Source organism: Schistocerca gregaria, chromosome 3 (assembly GCF_023897955.1).
Source record: "Schistocerca gregaria isolate iqSchGreg1 chromosome 3, iqSchGreg1.2, whole genome shotgun sequence".
NCBI lineage: Eukaryota > Metazoa > Arthropoda > Insecta > Orthoptera > Acrididae > Schistocerca > Schistocerca gregaria.
This window is the reverse complement of record NC_064922.1, coordinates 520939767-520964726: the sequence shown is the minus strand read 5'-3', so window position 1 is coordinate 520964726 and position 24960 is coordinate 520939767. Positions and strand designations below refer to the sequence as shown.

The 24960-nt window shown below is 43.7% G+C and overlaps 1 protein-coding gene across 1 annotated transcript in view; it reads left to right on the top strand.

The window, feature by feature from the left end:
• Positions 1 to 24960, top strand: part of LOC126355445 (synaptotagmin-12-like) — a 310563-nt gene that overhangs the window by 274504 nt on the left and 11099 nt on the right. Inside the window, exons 6-8 of the mRNA XM_050005754.1 lie at positions 2861 to 3070; positions 14513 to 14647; positions 20015 to 20134. Coding sequence (XP_049861711.1) covers positions 2861 to 3070; positions 14513 to 14647; positions 20015 to 20134 — 465 coding nt within the window. The remainder of the gene's footprint in view (positions 1 to 2860; positions 3071 to 14512; positions 14648 to 20014; positions 20135 to 24960) is intronic.

Here is a 24960-nt window from a genome sequence, read left to right as displayed (position 1 = left end):
AGGGTAGTAAGTAGAGAGGATACAAGGGCTTAATGTCTTTGCGAATTTCATTTCGCGTACTCATTTGGACAGTAACTATGTCTCGCAGACGGGCGCGTGAGCAGTATATGCGGGTTTCAGCCTTTGAGAGAGAATGTGTAGTTGACCTCAAAGAAGCCGGTTGGAGCAATCGTGGGATAGCTCGACATTTGATGCCACTATTTGACTGTGCTGGCAGGAATGAGCGAACCACGGCCGAACACAGCATCGAGAAGGAAGCGGTCAACCTAGGGAGACGACAGAACGAGAGAACCGAACAAACTTCAGAGAGTACTCAGAGTTCTGGATTCATCATTATCATGGATCCGAAGAGCAACTGGTGCTCAATGTCTACAAGAGACATTCATTGGTGGCTCACAGAAAGGCGGTACGCCAGCAAGACCATTTGCAGTGATGTCGGCCACATTCAACCTGGAATCTCGTTGAATGCAATAGAACTGTCCTCAGTGAGCCCCGATGACCAGATAAGACGTGTCTGGAGACAGCAGTGGGATACTAACCTGATTGTTACCCGCCATACAGGCCGACAACCAAGAGTGAAGGTCTGGGTTGCCATTTCATTTCATAGTAAGACCCCCTTCGTTGTCATTCGCAGCAATTTCACAGAACAGCAGTGCTTCGACGATATTCTATGCCCTTCATAGCTCTTCATAGCTAGCCATTCTGGGCTTACACTTCAACAAGATATTCCCGCCAACACATGGTCAGAGTGTCTACCGCTTGTCTTTGTGCCTGCCACACCCTACCTAGGCCAACGAGGTCACCGGAGCTCTCCCCAACTGAGAACATTTCTGCATCTACATATATACTCTGCTAGCCACCAAGCGGTGTGTGGCGGAGGGCACAATTCGCGCCAAAGTCATGTCCCCCCCCCCCCCCCCCCCTCTCTGTTCCACTCGCGGATCGCGCGAGGGAAAAACGACCGTCTGAACGCCTGAGTACGAGCTCTTATTTTCTTTATCTTTGAATAGTGACCATTGCGGGATTTCAAAGTTGGTGGTAATAATATACGCTCTACATCCTCGGTAAAGATCGGATTTCGGAGTTTAGTGAGCAGCCGTTTCTGTTCGGCTCGTCGTCTGCAAGTGTGTCCCACTTCAAACTTTCTATGAGATTGGTAACGCTCTCGCGATGGCTAAATGTACCAGTCACGAGTCTTGCCACTCTTCTTTGGACCTTCTCAATCTCTTGAATCAGATCCAACTGATAAGGGTCCCATACAGACGAACAATACTCTAAGACTGGACGAACTAACGTATTGTAAGTTATTCCCTTTGTTGAAGGACTGCTTCGCTTCAGGATTCTACCAATAAACCGCATTCTAGAGTCCGCCTTACCCGTTACATGTGTAATCTGATCATTCCATTTGAGATCAGTTCGAATAGTCATACCCAGATAGTTGACCGATGTTACAGCTTCCAAAGACTGCGCATTTATTTTGTACTCGTACATTAATGGGAATTTTCGCCTTGTTATAGGCAACAGATTACACTTAGATTGAGAGATAACTGCCAGTCATTACATCACGCATTTATTTTATGCAAATCCTCATTGATTTGTTCACAACTTTCATGTGATACTACTCTCCTGTAGACTACAGCATCATCGACAAACAGTCTCAGACCACTGTCAATCCCATCAAACCGATCGTTTATGTAAGTCGTAAAAAGCACAGGACCAATTACGCTGCCCTGGGGCACACCTGAAGTTACGCTTGTTTCTGTTGAAGTCATCCCGTTCAGGACGACATACTGCTCGCTGTCAGTTAGAAAACTTTCTATCCAACTTCATATGTCATCGGATAGCCCGTAAGCGATCACTTTTTGTGGCAAGCGACAGTGCGGAACTGAGTCGAACGCCTTTCGAAAGTCGAGAAATATGGCACCAACCTGGGAGCCGGTGTCTAGAGCCTGTTGTATATCATGCACGAAGAGGGCCAGCTGTGTCTCGCATGACCGCTGTTTCCTAAAATCGTGGTGGTTTCTGCAGATTAGCTCCTCGTGAGCAGGTTTGGAGCATTATGGGCAGGGCTCTCCAACCAGCTCACGTCAGTTGAGTAGAATTTGGCACTATTTTGCTGTAGACTACAGGATCATCGGCAAATAGTCTCAGGCCACTGTCAATACCATCAAACAGATCGTTTATGTAAGTCGTAAAAAGCACAGGACTTATTACGCTGCCCTGGGGCACACTTGAAGTTACGCTTGTTTCTGTTGAAGTCACCCCGTTCAGGACGACATACTGCTCGCTGTCAGTTAGAAAACTTTCTATCCAACTTCATATGTCATCGGATAGCCCGTAAGCGATCACTTTTTGTGGCAAGCGACAGTGCGGAACTGAGTCGAACGCCTTTCGAAAGTCGAGGAATATGGCTCCAACCTGGGAGCCGGTGTCTAGAGCCTGTTGTATATCATGCACGAAGAGGGCCAGCTGTGTCCCGGATGACCGCTGTTTCCTAAAACCGTGCTGGTTTCTGCAGATTAGCTCCTCGTGAGCAGGTTTGGAGCGTTATGGGCAGGGCTCTCCAACCATCTGGCGTCAGTTGGCACGGTAAGTCTCAGGAGGACATCCGACAATTCAATCAATCATTGCCAGATGCCAGGCCGAACAGCTGTTTGCGTAAGGGTCAAAGGTGGGCCAACGCGTTATTGCCTTGGTCAATTTGCGAATCTCATTCTCTTGAATAAATCATCCAGTTTTTTTTTAACCATGCGTGTGTACTTTGTAATCCGTAATTTGTTAATTTTTTGTTTGTAGTTTGGAAGTTGTAGGTGTTAAGTTTGCCATTAGACAAATGAAACAAACTAAACTGCGTGGGCAGGTGTACCGACGCAGCAGCTGCCCCAGCTACAAGGAGAAGTTTGTGTTCTCGCTGGACCCGGCGGAGCTGTCGCGGCGCACGTTGTCGCTGCAGGTGTTCGCCACGGACAAGGAGGTGACGACGCTGCTGGGCGAGGCCGAGCTGCGCCTCTCCGACATCAGCATGCGGCAGCCGGTCACCACCTGGCTCACGCTCACAGACACCGGCCAGGTAACGCCCACCCATCCTAACCAGCACCGCTCTTCGTCAGACCAGATGTTGTATCCGGAGGACGCGATGTAAGATCCACAAACATACAGGACATCTCGATATTGTATGGAAAAAAAATCGTCGTACTGTGTTGCAACGGAACCTATTAAAGGCTTTACTTTATCGAAGTATACGATACCCTCCAAATTCAACTAGTTTAACGAGTATTTATGGTTATAGAAAAGTTATTGTGTATGTTAACAATGATTGCATAAAATGACTCCATAAACAGTCAACGCATTTAAATTATACTGAATAACTGACCCACACAAAAGTTAATATCACTTGATCACTGATACAGCTAATGTCATCATGTAAAAACACTAAGTTCATCTTAAGTAATGAATATAAAGTACGAAAAATAGTGGCCAACTTACGATTTTGGATCTCCTTAAATAAAAATCACCCAGTGAAACCTATTTGTTCACTAGTACCGTTTTCACTCAGTATTCACGTAAACTCTCCTATTTAAGACGAAAACCAATGTAATTCTTAATAATTCATGTTATTTACTTATTTATGCAAATTAGAGAAGTCAATTGACAAACTTTTAAAAACGGCATTTTTGTAACAAAGAATTATTCTGTCAAGTCAACAAATCTGTCTGTCATTTTAATAACCTGTTACATTATGCCACTCGATATAAATTAATAACTTTTCTGCACACATTACGATAACAGATGTACATGTGACTTATAAACTATATCTCTTTTTAGTAGTTCTTTGACAAGTTTATAAATACAAGCAGCAAGAAGGGTCGGGGGCGGTGTCTGAATGTCACTTTGGTAAAGTGTGAGTGTGTTATTGTTCGAGGTGGATAAACATTGCAAAGAACATGTAAAAGAAGTGATACATTGTGTTGTGTCATTGTCTTTGGTGGACAGTGGAATTAAGATGGCCACCAGAGTAATAAATATGTGAAGTTTAAATATATGTTGGTTTCGCTCATTATTTATCATCAAAAGCACATCAAAAACACGGAAACACGGGACTTCATCTTTTTACCCATAGACAACCAGATTTAGAGCCAGCATTAGCATCGAGACACAGCAGCGATCCAGCAAGCAGCAGCGATTACCACAATGCATTTTAATGGCGCCAACCTAACATCAAGTGCTAACAAGCTCCGTAAATGGGAGTGAAATAGTGCAATTATAGCAATATCTACGACTAGGCGACCATTATAGTGTGCACAGCCGACAGCGTGAGCAACTGCGCCTCTTACGTATTTATTGTGTGATACGTCTATGTAGCCCTGATCTCGTTTTAGCGGACGTCGACACTGCCGCATATCTGACGAGGACATCGCGCGAGTCCTTTTTAAAAACACCTGACAAGGGCAACTTCCTACTGGGGCTTTTATGTAAGTTAGGCGTGGTTTTCCGTGTACTTAACATCTTCTACATCAGACACCGCTCAACGGTAATTTTTGTTTTTTCGAATTCTGATCATGGAGGTTTCCTGCTGGGTGATTTGTACGCTCGGCATCCCATCCTGTGAGCTTAACACCAATTTAGCTGGCAATCTGGAGGTGGCTTGTGTAAGGCGAAACGCATCCCCGGGCGTCTAAATAAAATAAAAATCCAGTTTTGCAGCCAAGACTGTTTGTTATATCACATTGTTAACACTGGCTGCTGTATCACTCTGCCGTGGATCGGAAGAACTTCTATTCACAAATGTTTTTATCGAAACAGTCTTGGCCGCGGAAATTCAAAACAGTATTGACCGATCTGAAGTGCTAAGCAGCCGCCATCACAACTAAATAACATAAAAGACAAAAAGCAAATAATTATTGTAAAATACATATATATTTAAAAAAAAGTGTGTATGTTTGTGTGTATGTTCCACGTCTCCTAAATCAATAGACCGATTTCAACCAAATTTGGTACACATTTTACTTACTATCTGGAAAGAAATACTGTGTGGGTAACAATCAGGAACCTCCTATCAGTATGGGGTTAATAAAATGAAGAGAGAAGGGTTGAGGAAGAGATGTACAGAGAGAGGTGAGAGTAGATGGACAGAGAAAGGGGGCAGGTGAAATGGTAAGAGACAGGGAAGAGGAGGAGATGGGACAGAGGGAGGGGGAGGAGGTGGACAGAGAATGGGGAAGGTGGAGAAGGACAATTAGAAGATGAGGAGGAGATAGACAGTGAGAGGGGGTCGGTGGTAAATGAGGGCTTTAGCAGCAGACTGAGGGGACGAGAGACAGGGGAAGCAGCATATGGACAGAGAGAAGGGCAGGAGCAGATGACAGAGACTTGGTGGTGGAGAAGGTGAAGAGAGAGGGGGGGGGGGGGGGGGGGAAGGAGATTGACAGAGAGGAGGGTGAAGGGGGCGGGCAGAGAGGAAGGAGGAGATGGACTAATAGAATGGGAATAAATACATACCTGGGCAATGCTGGGTACTCAGCTAATATGAAATACTGAAGTGCATACATATTGGGGGAAATATACGCAAAAATCTTGTTACGGAGTAACGTGTCACAATAATGATTACAAGATACAAACCGCCTTTCATGTTTCTGCGTCACGTTTACAACAGCGGAATAAACTGTATCACTAGCGGATGCAAACGCGTGTCCAGCTTACATAACTTGGGAGTATGAGATATACATTGCTTGACACAAAATTTGAAGCATTCAGAATACATATTCGATGTCCATGTAATTTTGTGATCGCACACTCCAGCGACGGTTATGTTTGCACTTCTCAGTGCACAACATTCGCACTACGCAGACGAGAGCCAAACCAGACATATTTTCGAGACCAGGAACAAAGAGCTGTGAACTCCCACATTCACACAGCCTTATATAAATCAGAAAAATTATCGAAATCCCACATACAGGTGTGTGTCAATAAACTGAGACACCTGAGGTACACATGTATACATAGGCGTCTCCAAGGATGACCAAGAGTGGGTACTTAATCCCTCCTGGAATCTGTAGGAGATTTTTCATTATTTTCAAAATCTGCACGTATTTCTATAAATGACTGTCTCCGATGCTGTATAACGCGTGCAAGGCGGTAACACAGTGGCTTTAGTATACATTATGTTGCTTGTTTGTCAGGTTCTTCATGGGAAATTACATAGTTTTCTTGTCGATGGGGCGGTTTCGACGTGGTTTTGTAGTCCTTGGGGATGTGAATCTTTGTAGATCATGGCCGAAATGGAGTAACTGATCTTCTCTCTTTGTCCTCCTTGTACAGCCTTTAATGAGCTACAGCAACGTACAATTCCAACACCTAGCAGACTACAAACGTGACTGCGCTATACCTGAACGTCACCTGTCTATATTTCCCACAAGAACAACCGCTTCGCTTTCGCATATCTTACATCTCAACAGGAACTTTGTGTCTGACACGTCAAGGTTTGCTGCGACTTCATTCAGTTTTACATGGTACTGCGAATGTATGAGGGGCATCAAATAGAACCCGAACACACGCAGCAACGGGACCATGGAATGGTTCCATTCAAAAGCAATCACTACGAGCGGTAGGACATTTATCCCACTAGGACACGAGACGATCAAATCCTATTTAGTAGAGCGCAGTCAGCCGCTTACGGATCCACAACCACACATTCTTACACTTCCTCGTCCGACTGAAACAGACGTACATGTATGTCTTCCTTCAGGTGACCAAAGATATGAAAATCACACGCTGCACATAAGATGTTGCAGTGTTTCCCAACCAAGCCGCTGAAGAGTAGTCTTCGTCCGATTGTGGTTCCACACCCGAGGAACTTGTTTCCATGCGATGGCTGGAGCACGTGTAGAGGGCGGGCGAGGAAAGCAGGCCACGTGTGCTACACAGCTGTCTGAAGTGTAGTCGAGTCGTAGGCGCTAGCCGTACGATGCGCGATACTACGATACTGTATAACAGCTGAACGAATAATTTAGACCAGTTTGCCAACAACGAAGGTCATAACCCAACAACGGCAAACACTTGTGATGTGCCACTATGCCGTTCCGCTACCACAGCGATGACTAGCGAAACGTGATAACAGTGGGACGACCTGCCGCGCGGGCTATGTAATCTGACATGTGTTCGTTCTTCATTTGACCGCCCCTTATAGTAGAGTATCAAGAACAGGATCATGCTGAAGTATAGATGTAATCACCTATACTTCATCTGCCGGCCCAAATACAGAAAAAATATTTTGCGTTCGGTGAGAGGAAAATCAGGTGAAATATTAAGGTCGGAAAAGTGTTAGCACCTTATTAAACTACAGAGGGGTCCAAAAAAATGTATCCACTGTTTAAAAGTCCATAACTGACAAACTAATTCACAGAGTTGTTTCATCTTTGGTAGTGTAATAGTATGTAGTTCCAGCAATCGCCACACAAGCGTTGTATTGCGTTGTTTTGCTTTGTCAGATGACAGTCGCCAGATAGTTAGTGTTTTGTTCTTAGTTGCACCTAGTTACTCGAATAAACATGGCTGGCGCAAGGCTTACATTCGATGAAAGGAAGTCAGTTTTGAAGTGGTATTTTAAGTACGAAAACATTTATGAGGTTCAACGGCAATGGCGAAATGAGTATCAAACAGAGCCACCGACGCGTTTAACGATTCGTCGCATTCAAGACAAATTTGAAGCCGAAGAATGTGTAACAAGGCCAGCTAACTCCCGTCTTCTGTTACAACAATTCACTCGCTCATCACAGAAGTCTGTGAGACAATGTGCACGTGAAATTGGAGTTAGTCGCTCAAGTGTTCGGCGAATTTTGAAGACAGCAAAGTGGAAGTGCTACATCCCATAATTGCTACACGCAATGAATGAGGGAGACCCAGATAGTAAAATGAAGTACAGCGAGTGGTTTACTTACATGGTGCGCAACGACGAAGAGTTTGCAGAGATAATTGTGTGGTCTGATGAGGCACAGTTCAAACTCAATGGTACAGTAAATCGCCACAATTGCATCTACTGAGCTGCCGAAAATCCGAACGTTCATGTAGACAAAGTCGTGAATTTTCCAGGAGTAAATATGTGGTGTGGATTGTCTTACCGGGGCTTGATTGGGCCATTCTTCTTTGACGGCACAGTTACCGTTGAGGTGTACCTTCAGAAGCTTCAGACATCCATTTTACCTGCCATCCGAGACTTTTATGGAGACGGAAGAGTTTACTTTGAACAAGATGGTGCCCGAGCCCACTACCAAAATCGTGTTAGGGCGTATCTCGACGAAAATCTACCAGGAAGATGGATAGGCCGTAGAGGTGCTGCGGAGTATCCACCACGTTGCCCATACCTAACTTCTCTGGACTTTTACCTGTGGGGAGCACAAAACACGTCGTTTATCGACAATAGCCACGCACATTGGATGAACTTCGAGAATCCATCGTACATTCATGTGCAAATATCCAACTGAACACGTTGCAGTCAGTCGTTCGTGCTGCAGTTCGGCAGCATCGTTTATGTGTGGATGTTAATGGTGACCATTTCGAACACCTACAGTGACATCTTTAAGTTGGACTTTAAGCTACACTTTCACCAAAAATTATACAACTGCGTCAATTAGTTTGCAAGTTATGGACTTTTAAACAGTGGATACATTTTAAGGACCCCTCTGTATATGGTTCTTAAGCTACATGGGGTGCAACCCTAGGCAACACGTTGCCGCAGACTTAATAATTCTGTACCCTAGTTGCCTTGTCTACACAATAACGTGACAAACCAGGGAAACAAAGTCCATTACATTTGAGTCCTAGACTGTTAAAACCTGGTTCTACCGACAATATTCATGGTTGTTTTCGAAGGTTTCCTGCATCCTTATTCACATTAATAGTCTAAAAATACGTACTTTGGATACACTAATGAAATATGCCTACCTTTAATGTATAGCACTAACCTAAATTCATAAATACATTGACGAATAATTATCGAACATCTGAGATAAAACAAGCTTTGTGTACTTCCTATACAATTTATATCTAGGAGAGCGAATCTTTCTCAAACTCAAATAATCCCCTGTCTCAAAATGGAACTTCCGGAATCTTACCCAGTCTTGCATAAATTCCTCTGGAAGCCGTGCAAATAAATCTCTCTCTCTCTCTCTCTCTATATATATATATATATATAGCGTATATATATATATATAACGTTCCTAGTTGTAATGATCATATCTGGCCCAAGCAACAATTATTTTTCCAGAATGAGATTTTCACTCTGCAGCGGAGTGTGCGCTGATATGAAACTTCCTGGCAGATTAAAACTGTGTGCCCGACCGAGACTCGAACTCGGGACCTTTGTCTTTCGCAGGCAAGTGCTCTACCAACTGAGCTACCGAAGCACGACTCACGCCCCGTACTCACAGCTTTACTCAGCACTTGCCCGCGAAAGGCAAAGGTCGCGAGTTGGAGTCTCGGCCGGGCACACAGTTTTAATCTGCCAGGAAATTTCAACAATTATTTTTGTTTTTCGTGAGCCGAATTTTAGTGCGCTGCTTAGTGCGTACCGCATTTTGCAAGATACTTCAATAAAATGAAATAACGTTTGAAGTGTTATTTTATTCTCTCAGCTGGTATTGCGACACCAAATTAGAACTTCGAGGTATTAAGTTTAAGGATATTAACAGACAGAAAATTACGAATAAACCAATAAAATCTTCTCGGTTTACAAGCTGTGACATTTCGAATAAGCCACTCGAGCTTTCGAAAGTAGTCTCCGCCACCGTCATCAGGAGTTGAAGCCACTGACTGCCAACGTTGGCACGGTGATCTGTGCCCGGAAAGCAAGATGTGCAGCTAGCGGCTCCGTCACGCCGCGGGCTAGAATGACGTCACATGGTGCGAGTGCGAGGCCTACGAGAAAGACAGGCCGCGGCGCGTACGCCACGAAGGTAGGCCTGCGGACGCTCGATCGCTCAACTCAGCAGACAAACTACGTTTCTACACCTATTAACTCGTAACTACGTGTTTACATACAAACTAGAATTGCATCTGCTACTGGATTCCGCTATTATGGAGACTTACTGTTGTTAGTCCTACAATGATCGGAAGTCTATAGGCCTACTTATAATTTGTTACGATTGTGCGGGGGGACAATAAAATTAAAAGCATGCCAAAACGATTATCAGTTGCGTAAGGCACCACTCCTTGTATGAAATAAGGGCTGTTGAGCAGAAGAGACTAAATGCCTATAAACAAGCCGTTATACCATTTATCTCGAGTATTGATCGTAAATTAAACTTTGTTGTAGTGCTATTAATCAGTAAGACTTCATTATAGCAGATTCCAGTAGAAGATACAATTCTCGTTAGTATGTACAAGCCCATCTGCGAGTTAACAGGCTTAGAAACGCATTTTGTCTGCTAAGCTGAGCGAGCGAGTTCAGGCCAACCTTCGTGACGTACGCGGCGCGGCCTGTCTTTCTCGGCCTGCCTTTCTCGTGAACCTCGGTGCGAGTCTTGTTTTTTTACGGACCTTGGGTGCGAGTAGCCGGCACCACGTTTGAAACTGCCGCTGCTGCGTCCCTACAATACCTGCATTTACATCCACGTGATTATTCTGCTATTCATAATAAAGTGCCTGGCACAGGGTGCTGTGAACTACCTTCAAGCTGTCTCTCTACTGTTCCCCTCTCGAACGGCACGCGGGAAAAACGAGCACTTAAATTTTTCTGTGCGAGCCCTGATTTCTCTTATTTTATCGTGATGATCATTTCTCCCTATTTAGGTGGGTCCCAACAGAATGTTTTCGCTATCGGAGGAGAAGACTGGTGATTGAAATTTCATGAGAAGATCCCGTCGCAACGAAAAACGCCTTTGTTCTAACGATTGCCACTCCAATTCACGTATCATGTCTGTGACACTATCTCCCATATTTCGCCGTAATATAAAACGAGCTGCCCTTCTTTGAACTTTTTTGATGTCATCCGACAATCCCACATGACGAGCATCCAACACCGCACAGCAATACTCCAGAATACGGCGCACAAGCGTAGTGTAAGCAGTCTCTTGCACCTTCTATGTGTCCTGCCAATGAACCGCAGTCTTTGGTTTGCTCTTCCCACAATATTGTCTATGTGATATTTCCAATTTAGGTTTTTGTAATTGTAATCCCTAAGTATTTGGTTGAATTTACAGTCCTCAGATTTTTGTGACTTATCGCGTAATCGAAATTTAGCTAATTTCTTTTACTACTCATGCGAATAACTTCACACTTTTCTTTATTCTGGGTCATTTGCCACTTTTTGCACCATACAGATATCTTATCTAAATCATTTTGCAAGTCGTTTTGATCATCTGATGATTTTACAAGACGGTAAGTGACAGCATCATCTGCAAACAATCTAAGACGGCTACTCAGATTGTCTCCTATGTAGTTAATATATGTCAGGAACAATAGAGGGCCTATAACACTTCCTTGGGGAACGCCCAACGCCGGATATTACTTCTCTTTTACTCGATGACTTTCCGTCTATTACTACGAACTTTGACTTTTCTGACAGAAAATCACAAATCCAGTCGCACAACTGAGGCGATACTCCGTAGGCACACAGTTTGGTTAGAAGAGGCTTGTGAGGAACGGTGTCGAAAGCCTTCCGGAAACCAAAATATGGAATCAATTTGACATCCCCTGTCGGTAGCACTTATTACTTCATGAGTATAAAGAGCTAGTTGTGTTTCACAAGAACGATATTTTCTGTATCCGTGCTGACTATATGTCAATAAATCATTTTCTTCGAGGTACTTCATAATGTACGAATGCAGTATCTGTTCTGAAACCCTACTGCAAATCGACGTTAGTGATATAGGCCTGTAATTAAGCGGATTACTTCTACTTCCCTTTTTGGGTATTCGTGTGACTTGAGCAATTTTCCAGTCTTTAGATACGGAACTTTCTGTGAGCGAGTGGTTGTATATAACTGCTAAATACGGAGCGTCATGCCTACGTCTTTGCTTTCACTCGATGTCCAAAGCCCGCCTTCATGCCGTACAACATCCGTATCTCTGGTCTCTGTTAAAATTGGTGCTGCTTATTCTAATTTCGGTCGCTTCTTCGATTACAGCATGCACCTGTCCATTGGCAAAATGCCTCCATTACGGTGCGTATAGAATTTTATGAATTCATTCTTGGTGCAGAGATCGAAGATAACAATTTCCTTTCATGTTTAGTGCTTAGTTATCAGACTAAGTGAATTGCCAAAGACAACAGACAGGAGAATCTCCAAAGTTTCATGCTCTCCAATGAAACGAGGTGCCATGGACGGTTACTTATGGGCGGTGATACTCTACCGAAGATGGGTACAGGTACAGCAGAGAAGGCAGCTCATTTATACAAGACACCCTTTATTGTTGTCTGCCTACATTCATTAGACTCTGGTGCAGCTGGTGTCGATGGCTTTGTAGCTGACAGCATCGACCGGTCCCGCTGCTAAGGCTGCGCTGTATCGGAGTAGTCTCGTATGAGACGGTAACATATCTCTGCTAGCCGGCAATCAAGCGCGCCAAATAGCATATTTACGGCGAACCGTACTCCGTGTGAGACGGCGTTTTATCGCCGCGCGGGCTCGTAGCGTGGTCGGCCTGGCGAAGACGGCTATCGCTATGAATATCTTAGGCTGCGTCTCTGTCCCAGTGGGACAAGACGCAGAGATCCACCATTGACACCTCGGCAGAGGCGACGAGACTGCATGCCCAGCGTTGCAGTCCGGAGAAGCTGGCAGATGCTGAGCTGCCTGACTGGCCGGATTCTCAGGCTGCGGACCGAGATCCTAGGCCCAGCAACAGTGGAGACAGCAGCGCCACCTGCATGGCGACGACCAGCACACACTGAACGCCACATTTCTGCCCAGCCGTTCGAACACAGTTACTGCTCCAGGCAGTTTACGTGCAGGTGCCCAGTAATGACTTTATCGAAGAGGCCACATTTGTGTGTAAGGTAGATACGCCTGGAACCGACGCCGACGTTCGAAGCCCGGCGTCGCCACATGGTAATAGGTCAACTCACAGAAAGTTGTTGAAGAGTGGCCGGGATCCCAAGCCACTGACACACGGAAGCACGACGACACAGCAGCTTCTGCTGAGGTGAAACTTCCTGGGTTCGCGGGTGCAGACCGCCCTCGTGCGCACGTAGTTACTTCTGGCAGATTGATTAAGTTCTACAGAGCGTGCCTTCAATCAAAGTGAACGCAAAACAACTCTGGATGGGCGTCGATTAAAATACACCCGTCCACGAATTATCAGATTATTCGTACTTCCTGGGAGATTAAAACTGTGTGCCGGACCGAGACTCGAACTCGGGACCTTTGCCTTTCGCGGGCAAGTGCTCTACCAACTGAGCTACCCAAACACGACTCAAGCACCGTCCTCACAGCTCTACTTCTGCCAGTATCTCGTCTCCTGCCTTCCAAACATTACAGAAGCTCTCCTGCGAACCGTGCAAAACTACCACCCCTGAAAGAAAGGATATTGCGGAGACATGGCTTAGCTACAGCCTTGGGGATGTTTCCAGAATCAGATTTTCAGTATGCAGCGGAGTGTGCGCTGATATGAAACTTCCTGGCAGATTAAAACTGTGTGCCGGACGGAGACTCGAACTCGGGACCTTTGCCTTTCACGGGCAAGTGCTGTGCTGAGGTGTTAAACATTCTGGAGCATAAGATTCACGGACCTTTCTGTTTTGCAGAAAAGACAAGTTACAGGTACCCGTACCTTGCTGTGTTGGATTTCTAGGCTCTTCCACAGTTGCGAGAACATGCCGAAAGTTTCGTTTTTGAACAAGACAGGACACACCACATTGGCACCTTTTTCAGCTTCCTCACTGATGGGTCGACTGTTTAAGAGGCTTAAGGATTTCGCATTGCACCATTAACCCTGGCTGGCCTCAGGGTATAGGTTTTTTTTTTTTTTTTGTGGATGCCTGCAGAACACTGCATCTAGGTGCTTATCCGTCCAACACTTTTGGGTGAACTGCGATGCCACGTAACAACGGCAGTGAACGCGGTAGCTCCAGACATGCTGTAAAAGGTATGGAACGAGTTTCACTGAAATTTTGATCTTTGAAATGCGTCCGGTGGAGGGTACATTGAACATTTGTGCAGGGTAAATGAAAACCGTGATCCTACACATAACTGCAAAAAGTAGCTTGAAGTTGTATACTAATGCATGTAAAAAATATACTCTTCTATTTTGGATAGTTATTTTGAAAATAAAGACTTCAGTACTGTGCATAATTTAAAATTCAGTCCAGACTTCTATCTTCATTCATGTAGAAGATACGGTCTTATGAAACAATTTGTGTCATCATGTTACATACTGTTGTGAGAGACAATTATGTTACGTACTGCTGTGAGAGACAATTTTGACTGTTGGTATCTACTTACTGGACTTGAAAATATATATAACAGTGATAATATAGGGTCGAGGCATTTTTTGACCTAGTGGCTAACTGTTTTCAGCACGGCACAGAATGGGGCGAGGTGATGTTCTCGCTGAGCTACCTACCCACTGCTGAGAGACTCACTGTCGTCATAGTGAAGGCTCGAAACCTGAGGTTCTCTACCGACCCTGTACCTGGCGACCCATTTGTAAAGGTACAGTACTTACTGATACACTCTCATCTTCTTTAGTTAAGAAAATTATCAGACAAATAAAGCAAGATGCATAAGTTGAAAGTGTTATACTCAAGTTCAATGAAATAAAAATCCAACATATCTTTCCATTTATAACAGTTTGCCAATTTTGAGCAATGATAGTCAATGTGCATAAATCACAATACAGTTACAATGACACAAAAAACTTTAATGCATATTTCTTCGTCATTGTAATTTCGTCTCGTGACTAACGTAATAATTGATAACAATATTTTAATGTTTAGGAGCAACACCGTGAAGTTTTCTTTGATTATTTACCTGCAAAGTAATTTGTTAATGTAGAACATTTATTTCAAAATTTTAAATTTATACATTCCTGGAAATGGAAAAAAGAACACATTGACACCGGTGTGTCAGACCCACCATACTTGCTCCGGACACTGCGAGAGGGCTGTACAAGCAATGATCACACGCACGGCACAGCGGACACACCAGGAACCGCGGTGTTGGCCGTCGAATAGCGCTAGCTGCGCAGCATTTGTGCATCGCCGCCGTCAGTGTCAGCCAGTTTGCCGTGGCATACGGAGCTCCATCGCAGTCTTTAACACTGGTAGCATGCCGCGACAGCGTGGACGTGAACCGTATGTGCAGTTGACGGACTTTGAGCGAGGGCGTATAGTGGGCATGCGGGAGGCCGGGTGGACGTACCGCCGAATTGCTCAACACGTGGGGCGTGAGGTCTCCACAGTACATCGATGTTGTCGCCAGTGGTCGGCGGAAGGTGCACGTGCCCGTCGACCTGGGACCGGACTGCAGCGACGCACGGATGCACGCCAAGACCGTAGGATCCTACGCAGTGCCGTAGGGGACCGCACCGCCACTTCCCAGCAAATTAGGGACACTGTTGCTCCTGGGGTATCGGCGAGGACCATTCGCAACCGTCTCCATGAAGCTGGGCTACGGTCCCGCACACCGTAGGCCGTCTTCCGCTCACGCCCCAACATCGTGCAGCCCGCCTCCAGTGGTGTCGCGACAGGCGTGAATGGAGGGACAAATGGAGACGTGTCGTCTTCAGCGATGAGAGTCGCTTCTGCCTTGGTGCCAATGATGGTCGTATGCGTGTTTGGCGCCGTGCAGGTGAGCGCCACAATCAGGACTGCATACGACCGAGGCACACAGGGCCAACACCCGGCATCATGGTGTGGGGAGCGATCTCCTACACTGGCCGTACACCTCTGGTGATCGTCGAGGGGACACTGAATAGTGCACGGTACATCCAAACCGTCATTTAACCCATCGTTCTACCATTCCTAGACCGGCAAGGGAACTTGCTGTTCCAACAGGACAATGCACGTCCGCATGTATCCCGTGCCACCCAACGTGCTCTAGAAGGTGTAAGTCAACTACCCTGGCCAGCAAGATCTCCGGATCTGTCCCCCATTGAGCATGTTTGGGACTGGATGAAGCGTCGTCTCACGCGGTCTGCACGTCCAGCACGAACGCTGGTCCAACAGAGGCGCCAGGTGGAAATGGCATGGCAAGCCGTTCCACAGGACAACATCCAGCATCTCTACAATCGTCTCCATGGGAGAATAGCAGCCTGCATTGCTGCGAAAGGTGGATATACACTGTACTAGTGCCGACATTGCCTGTGGTTCTGTCAGTGTGATCATGTGATGTATCTGACCCCAGGAATGTGTCAATAAAGTTTCCCCTTCCTGGGACAATGAATAATTCACGGTGTTCTTATTTCAATTTCCAGGAGTGTAATTGTTGGAAGCAATGTATTACACACTATTTTCATTGTACGTGCACCGATCCTTAAAAATACATTGTGAAAGTGGATGTAACTGTGTAATTTTGTTTTTTCCTCTACAATGTAATTGTGAGAGACTGATTCAACAGAGTGACTGATTGGTGCTATTCGCCTCACGTATTTCCTGAAACGATTAATGTATCGCAATTGCCGTGAGGAGTGGACGCACGGTTTGAGGCACCATGTCACTGACTGCACGGCCCCTCCAGCCGGGGAACCGAATCCTCTCCCTCGGCATGGATGTGTCTGTTGTTCTTAGCATAAGTTAGTTTAATTTAGTTTTAAGCAGTGTGTAAGTCTAGGGACCGATGACCTCAGCAGTTTGGTCCCTCAGGAATTCACACACATTTGAACATTAGGCATCGTAATTTGCGCCACTTAATATATCGTAACTTCGTTTTCAACCAGATGAATTGTGAAAACGTTCTCTCTGAATGGCGTTTTGTCTCTTTTCATAGCTATATTAATTACAGAGATATCGATATCAACTTTGCTTTTGCTAATGAAAGCAGGGTAACTTCTGCTACTAGCATCGTATTTCTAGAAGACGAATTCAGCGAAGTTTCACTCTTAAAAATCTGATCACTAGCTTCGGAAAAATTACAACATTTAGAAATCGATTTATTCTTTTGAACATGAAACAAATTGCTGCCTTGCGTGAAAGTTCCTGATTTCATACCCAAGTAAAGAGACATATCACACTGGATAAGAAAGAAACAGTCTTACAATGCTACGATACCACAAAAGAAAGAGACACGGAAGAAATATAGTTTCCATTCCGTAAGTGTCCTTCAAGCGTGTGAAGGATAGTTTCTAAAAAAAAAAAACGCTCACAGACTTGCTGAGAGGCAGTGTAGAACAAGAATCACAATTCAATAAATCTGCAAAAACATGCATGTTACTGGAAGAACCCTTCAATACAACGTAGTGCAGGGTGCCAAGAATTCCGCATGCACATGAAGTTTTTCCAGGCGTGGGCAGCTCTGTTGCCCAAGTGCACACTTCCTCATTATCACTCCATGCTCTCTAAGCAGTAACAGGGGGAAAGAGAGGGAGAAACTGGAACACCCCACAAGTCAGTATTAATTACTTTTGGCACGCTGAAGACTAAAACTTTATATCTAGTACAAACCGTCAGTATACAAACAGACACTGACAATTTCGCAGATCTTAAACACTCCGTTTATCATGTTATCGTGACCTATTCAGTTTCCTAATCGAAAAAAGCATTTCGCGCTCATATGTTGATTTAAACGTTGTATCACGTTTGTAGTGCTATTATGGAGGAGTGGAAACTCATCCCGAGATTAAATAACATAGAAATACTGGACAGTTTTGACGTAAAACAATTTGTCTTTTAAACAGGAATTACACTCCAGATCGATCAGTTCCACTTGCACAGAGGAACACTCTCAACTAAAACCGCAACCAGATCGAAAACAGCTCAAAAACAGATGTAAGGTTCGCAGTGTCCGCAAGACGTTTAGAAAACTACTTTTGCAATTCTTTCAATGCTACAACGAATTTTTCAAACTTCGCGTTTTCTTTAACACCAGTGAGCTTAAGGAAGGGGACGGAGATTTATGTCAGAAGTCACCCCTCCACAATGTGACTTTCTCTTTAAATGTATCCGCTTCAAATTAGAAAAAAGTTTCCTCTCATCTTTAACGTCTTACTGTGGACAGTGGACATGTGCAGGGAAGTCCACTTGAAATGCTAGGTTTCTAACCCGTTCCAGGTGTTCTAATTTTGGTTCTTGCTTTCCTTTCTCTTTAATAAACTCATCAACTGTGAGTTTTAATTTGAAAAATCGTTCAAGGAGTGTCCCTTGACTTAACCTAAGCACTTTGCAGTAGTATGTTGTTGTTGTTGTTGTTGTTGTTGCTGCTGTCTTCAGTCCTGAGAATGGTTTAATGCAGCTCTCCATGCTACTATATCCTGTGCAAATTTCTTCATCTCCCGGTACCTACTGCAACCTATATCCTTCTGAATCTGCTTAGTGTATTCATCTCTTGGTCTCCCGCTGCGATTTTTACCGTCCACGCTGCCCATCAGTGCTAAATTGATCCCTTAATGCCTCAGAACATGTTCTACCAACCGATCCCTTCTTCTGGTCAAGTTGTGCCACAAACTTATCTTCTCCCCAATCTTATTCAATAGCTCCTCATTACTTATCTGGTCCACCCATTTAAACTTAAGAATTCGTCTGTAGCACCACATTTCGAAAGCTTCTATTCTCTTCTTGTGCAAACAATTTATCGTCCGTGTTTCACTTCCATACATGCCTACACTCCATACAAATACTTTCAGAAACGACTTCCTGACACTTAAATCTATACTCGATGTTAAAAAATTTCTCTTCTTCAGAAACGCTTTCCTTGTCAATGCCAGTCTACATTTTATATCCTCTCTACTTCGACCATCATCAGTTATTTTGCTACACGAATAGCAAAACTCATCTACTACTTTAAGTGTCTCATTTCCTAATCTAATTCCCTCAGCATCACACGACTTAATTCGACTACATTCCATTATCCTCGTTTTGCTTTTGTTGATGTTCATCTCATATCCTCCCTTCAAGACACTGTCCACTCCGTAGCGTCTCCACATTCTTCCTTCAGTTCCGTCAAAAATTGTTGCAACGGACAGTATAATAATGCGTGCAGCTCCAAAAAGTGTACTATTTGTACCACCTATTTCGTCACTTGCACCACGCCTGTAAATGTAGCACAAAGTGCTTCTCGATGTACAAAACAGTGAATCCCATACAAATCGTCTGTCATGCGTTGTAATTTTTTTTGTTTCACTGTCAAAAGCATCGTGTTGTAATGCTGTTGCGTAGCAAATCTGCGGTACCCGTCAATTATGCTCTTGCATAATAGATATTCAGAATTCTCATCCTTCCGTTCTGTGATACTCATTAATTTTTAAAGGCTTGTGCGATAGATCCCTAGACTGACTCTTTTTGTGCAAAGGGCCACTGGACCTGTCAACTTCCTTTAGACCACGGACAAACAGTGAAGGAAAAACACCGCTGAAACCACTATTCTGTCGAATTGAAACAAGTCGTGCCTACCGAAAAATGCCGTAACAAGGAACACCGTCCCTGGGTACGGCTAAACGAAATGTAGTTCTGTACCAGGCAGTTCACAGAAGGGCCGAGCAAAGCTGAGACGTGCCGAGTAGTGAAGAAACGGGCCGAACCTCGGACGGAACATATGTTGCAGTGTCACATATGCAGTTTAGTATGCCGTGGCCGACCCTGACGCACAAGATAAGGAGCTGGCCTGCAACGAGCGAAGCCAATGAAATAGGTATTCTGGCAACTATTGCTCACAACTACGAAAAAAGAGCATACGATGTTTAGCGAGGACATTATCGCAATTCGCCTAGGTGAAAACAGAATTACAATATCTTGAACAGTTCCAGACATATTGTGTTGATCGTCGACATGATGTTAACATACTTTCATTTGAATTTTTCGCTTGTGTGTAAACGTTTTCTAAGAGAAAATTATGCCTTTTGTTTGTTTATATGCCTTTTGCTTGCAGGTTTATTTATTGCAACATGGGAAGAAAGTTCATAAGAAGAAAACAACAACTAAGCGTGGTGAACGTTGTCCTATCTTTAACGAAGCAATGATTTTCAGTGTACCAGCTCATGCTCTACAGGTAGGTCAGAAATTGAGATCAGCTCTTTTTTTTATCAACACTTGTTGTTGTTGTGGTCTTCAGTCCTGAGACTGGTTTGATGCAGCTCTCCATGCTATACTATCCTGTGCAAGCTTCTTCATCTCCCAGTACCCACTGCAACCCACATCCTTCTGAATCTGCTTAGTGTAGTCATCTCTTGGTCTCCCTCTACGATTTTTACCCTCTACGCTGCCCTCTAATACTAAATTGGTTACACCTTGATGCCTCAGAACATGTCCTACCAACCGATCCCTTCTTCTGGTCAAGTTGTGCCACAAACTTCTCTTTTCCCCAATCTTATTCAATACTTCCTCATTAGTTATGTGATCTACCCATCTAATCTTCAGCATTCTTCTGTAGCACCACATTTCGAAAGCTTCTATTCTCTTCTTGTCCAAACTATGTATCGTCCATGTTTCACTTCCATACATGGCTACACTCCATACAAATACTTTCAGAAATGACTTCCTGACACTTAAATCTATACTAGATGTTAACAAATTTCTCTTCTTCAGAAACGCTTTCCTTGCCATTGCCAGTCTACATTTTATATCCTCTCTACTTCGACCATCATCAGTTATTTTGCTCCCCAAATAGCAAAACTACTTTACTACTTTAAGTGTTTCATTTCCTAATCTAATTCCTTCAGCATCAGCCGACTCAATTCGACTACATTCCATTATCCTCGTTTTGCTTTTGTTGATGTTCATTTTATATCCTCCTTTCAAGACGCTATGCATTCCGTTCAACTGCTCTTCCAAGTCCTTTGCTGTCTCTCACAGAATTACGATGTCATTGCCGAACCTCAAAGTTTTTATTTCTTCTCCGTGGATTTTAATACCTACTCCGAATTTTTCTTTTGTTTCCTTTACTGCTTGCTCAATATACAGAATCAATAACATCGGGGAGAGACTACAACCCTGTCTCACTCCCTTCCCAACCACTGCTTCCCTTTCATGTCCCTCGACTCTTATAACTGCCATCTGGTTTCTGTACAAATTGTAAATAGCCTTTCGTTCCCTGTATTTTACCCCCGCCACCTTCAGAATTTGAAAGAGAGTATTCCAGATAGTTCGGTAATTTTCACATCTGTCAACACCTGCTTCCTTTGGGATTATAATTATTATATTCTTCTTGAGGTCTGAGGGTATTTCGCCTGTCTCATACGTCTTGTTCACCAGATGGTAGAGTTTTGTCATGACTGGCTCTCCCAAGGCCGTCAGTAGTTCCAATGGAATGTTGTCTACTCCGGGGGCCTTGTTTCGACTCAGGTCTTTCAGAGCTCTATCAAACTCTACATGCAGTATCGTATGTCCCATTTCATCTTCATCTACACCCTCTTCCAATTCCACAATATTGTTCTCAAGTAGATCGCCCTTGTATAGACCCTCTATGTACTCCTTCCACCTTTCTGCTTTCACTTCTTTGGTTAGAACTGGGTTTCCATCTGAGCTCTTGATGTTCATACAAGTGGTTCTCTTATCTCCAAAGGTCTCTTTAATTTTCCTGTAGGCAGTATCTATCTTACCCCTAGTGAGATAAGCCTCTACATCCTTACATTTGTCCTCTAGCCATGCCTGCTTATCCATTTTGCACCTCCTGTCGATCTCATTTTTGAGACATCTGTATTCCTTTTTGCCTGCTTCGTTTACTGCATTTTTCTATTTTCTCCTTTCATCAATTAAGTTCAATATTTCTTCTGTTACCCAAGGAGTTCTACTAGCCCTCGTCTTTTTACCTACTTGATCCTCTGCTGCCTTCACTACTTCATCCCTCAAAACTGCCCTTGAGAGTATTCCAGTCAACATTGTCAAAAGCTTTCTCTAAGTCTAAAAATGCTAGAAACGTAGGTTTGCCCTTCCTTAATCTAGCTTCTAAGATAAGTCGTAGGGTCAGTATTGCCTCACGTGTTCTAACATTTCTACGGAATCCAAACTGATCCTCCCCGAGGTCGGCTTCTACTAGTTTTTCCATTCGTCTGTAAAGAATTCGCGTTTGTATTTTGCAGCTGTGACTTATTAAAATGATAGTTCGGTAATTTTCACATCTGTCAACACCTGCTTCCTTTGGGATTATAATTATTATATTCTTCTTGAGGTCTGAGGGTATTTCGCCTGTCTCATACGTCTTGTTCACCAGATGGTAGAGTTTTGTCATGACTGGCTCTCCCAAGGCCGTCAGTAGTTCCAATGGAATGTTGTCTACTCCGGGGGCCTTGTTTCGACTCAGGTCTTTCAGAGCTCTATCAAACTCTACATGCAGTATCGTATGTCCCATTTCATCTTCATCTACACCCTCTTCCAATTCCACAATATTGTTCTCAAGTAGATCGCCCTTGTATAGACCCTCTATGTACTCCTTCCACCTTTCTGCTTTCACTTCTTTGGTTAGAACTGGGTTTCCATCTGAGCTCTTGATGTTCATACAAGTGGTTCTCTTATCTCCAAAGGTCTCTTTAATTTTCCTGTAGGCAGTATCTATCTTACCCCTAGTGAGATAAGCCTCTACATCCTTACATTTGTCCTCTAGCCATGCCTGCTTAGCCATTTTGCACCTCCTGTCGATCTCATTTTTGAGACATCTGTATTCCTTTTTGCCTGCTTCGTTTACTGCATTTTTCTATTTTCTCCTTTCATCAATTAAGTTCAATATTTCTTCTGTTACCCAAGGAGTTCTACTAGCCCTCGTCTTTTTACCTACTTGATCCTCTGCTGCCTTCACTACTTCATCCCTCAAAACTGCCCTTTCTTCTTCTACTGTATTTCTTTACCCCATTCCTGTCAATTGCTGTCTTACCCTCTCCCTGAAACTCTGTACAACCTCTGGTTCTTTTAGTTTATCCATATCCCATCTTCTTAAATTTCCTCCTTTTTGCAGTTTCTTCAGTTTTAATCTACAGGTCATAACCAATAGATTGTGGTCAGAGTCCACATCTGCCCTGGAAATGTCTTATAGTTTAAAACCTGGTTCCTAAATCTCTGTCTTACCATTATATAATCTATCTGATACCTTTTGGTATCTCCAGGCTTCTTCCATGTATACAGCCTTCTTTCATGATTCTTGAACCAAGTGTTACCTATGATTAAATTGTCCTCTGTGCAAAATTCTACCAGTCAGCTTCCTCTTTCATTTCTTTGCCCCAGTCCATATTCACCTACTACGTTTCCTTCTCTGCCTTTTCCTACTACCGAATTCCAATCACCCATGACTATTAGATTTTCATCTCCCTTCACTTTCTGAATAATTTCTTTTATTTGATCAAACATTTCTTCAATTTCTTCGTCATCTGCAGAGCTAGTTGGCATATAAACTTGTACTACTGTAGTAGGTGTGGGCTTCGTATCTATCTTGGCCACAATAATGCGTTCACTATGCTGTTTGTAGTAGCTTACCTGCATTCCTATTTGCCTATTCATTATTAAACCTACTCCTGCATTACCCCTATTTGATTTTGTGTTTATAACCCTGTAGTCACCTGACCAAAACTCTTGTTCCTCCTGCCACCGAGCTTCACTAATTCCTACTATATCTAACTTTAACCTATCCATTTCCCTTTTAAAATTTTCTAACCTACCTGCCCGATTAAGGGATCTGACATTCCACGCTCCAATCCGTAGAATTTTCTTTCTCCTGATAACGACTTCCTCTTGAGTAGTCTTCGCCCGGAGATCCGAATGGGGGACTATTTTACCTCCGGAATATTTTACCCAAGAGGACGTCATCATCGTTTAATCATACAGTAAAGCTGCATGCCCTAGGGAAAAATTACGGCCGTAGTTTCCCCTTGCTTTCAGCCGTTCGCCGTACCAGCACAGCAAGGCCGTTTTGGTTATTGTCACAAGGCCAGATCAGTCAATCATCCAGACTGTTGCCCCTGCAACTACTGAAAAGGCTGCTGCCCCTCTTCAGGAACCAGAGGTTTGTCTGGCCTCTCAACAGATACCCCTCCATTTTGGTTGCACCTACGGTATGGCTATCTGTATCGCTGAGGCACTCAAGCCTCCCCACCAACGGCAAGGTCCATGGTTCATGGGGGGGAGGTTATCAACACTATGGAAACAAAAAAAAAAGAAAGACACACAGCTAGCCTATTGGAAGTCAGACTCTTCAGGCATGCCGTTTGAAGAAAGTCTCAGTCAGCTATACAGGACTGTTACAAGAGGACATCTGTCTTAGGTCTCTCACTCCCTGTTTTCCTTTTTCTATTCTTTTACAGATCAGGCTACTACCCCATGAAAATAATCTCCCCACATTCGTGTTTCCTACTGGATAGTAATACATTTCTTATTTAGATAATGTGTCGTAACTCTTTCTCTCCAAACGAACACAATTTGCTATGTCGGTATTTGATCATTTATAGTATATACATGTAGAACTTGGCATATGCAAATATTCCATTGTATGCCTGTCTTCACTTACCACAGAAACTACACTTCAGTTGCCAGCGTATAAGAATTTTCGTTCTGAAAGAAGACTCAACTTCCACTCTCACACTGTCGGGCTGCTGTTGTCGTTTCTGTTCTTGGTCTTAAGTGTTTGATGCATTGTACCTCATATACATGAAGTAAATGAAAAAATATGACCGCAGGAAAAAAAAGGCTATGATGACAGACTGATCTATAGCATATCTGAATGATATTTTGACAACATTGTACAGTATTTTTGAAATTTCCCATCTTGTGAGATCATGGTTATGCAGGAACCTAAGAGTAAAGTTTAAATTTCACAGAATATTCTCAAACAACATTCTGTACAATATATTCCATTATTCTTCCATGTAATTTTACACACTCCACAACATAACA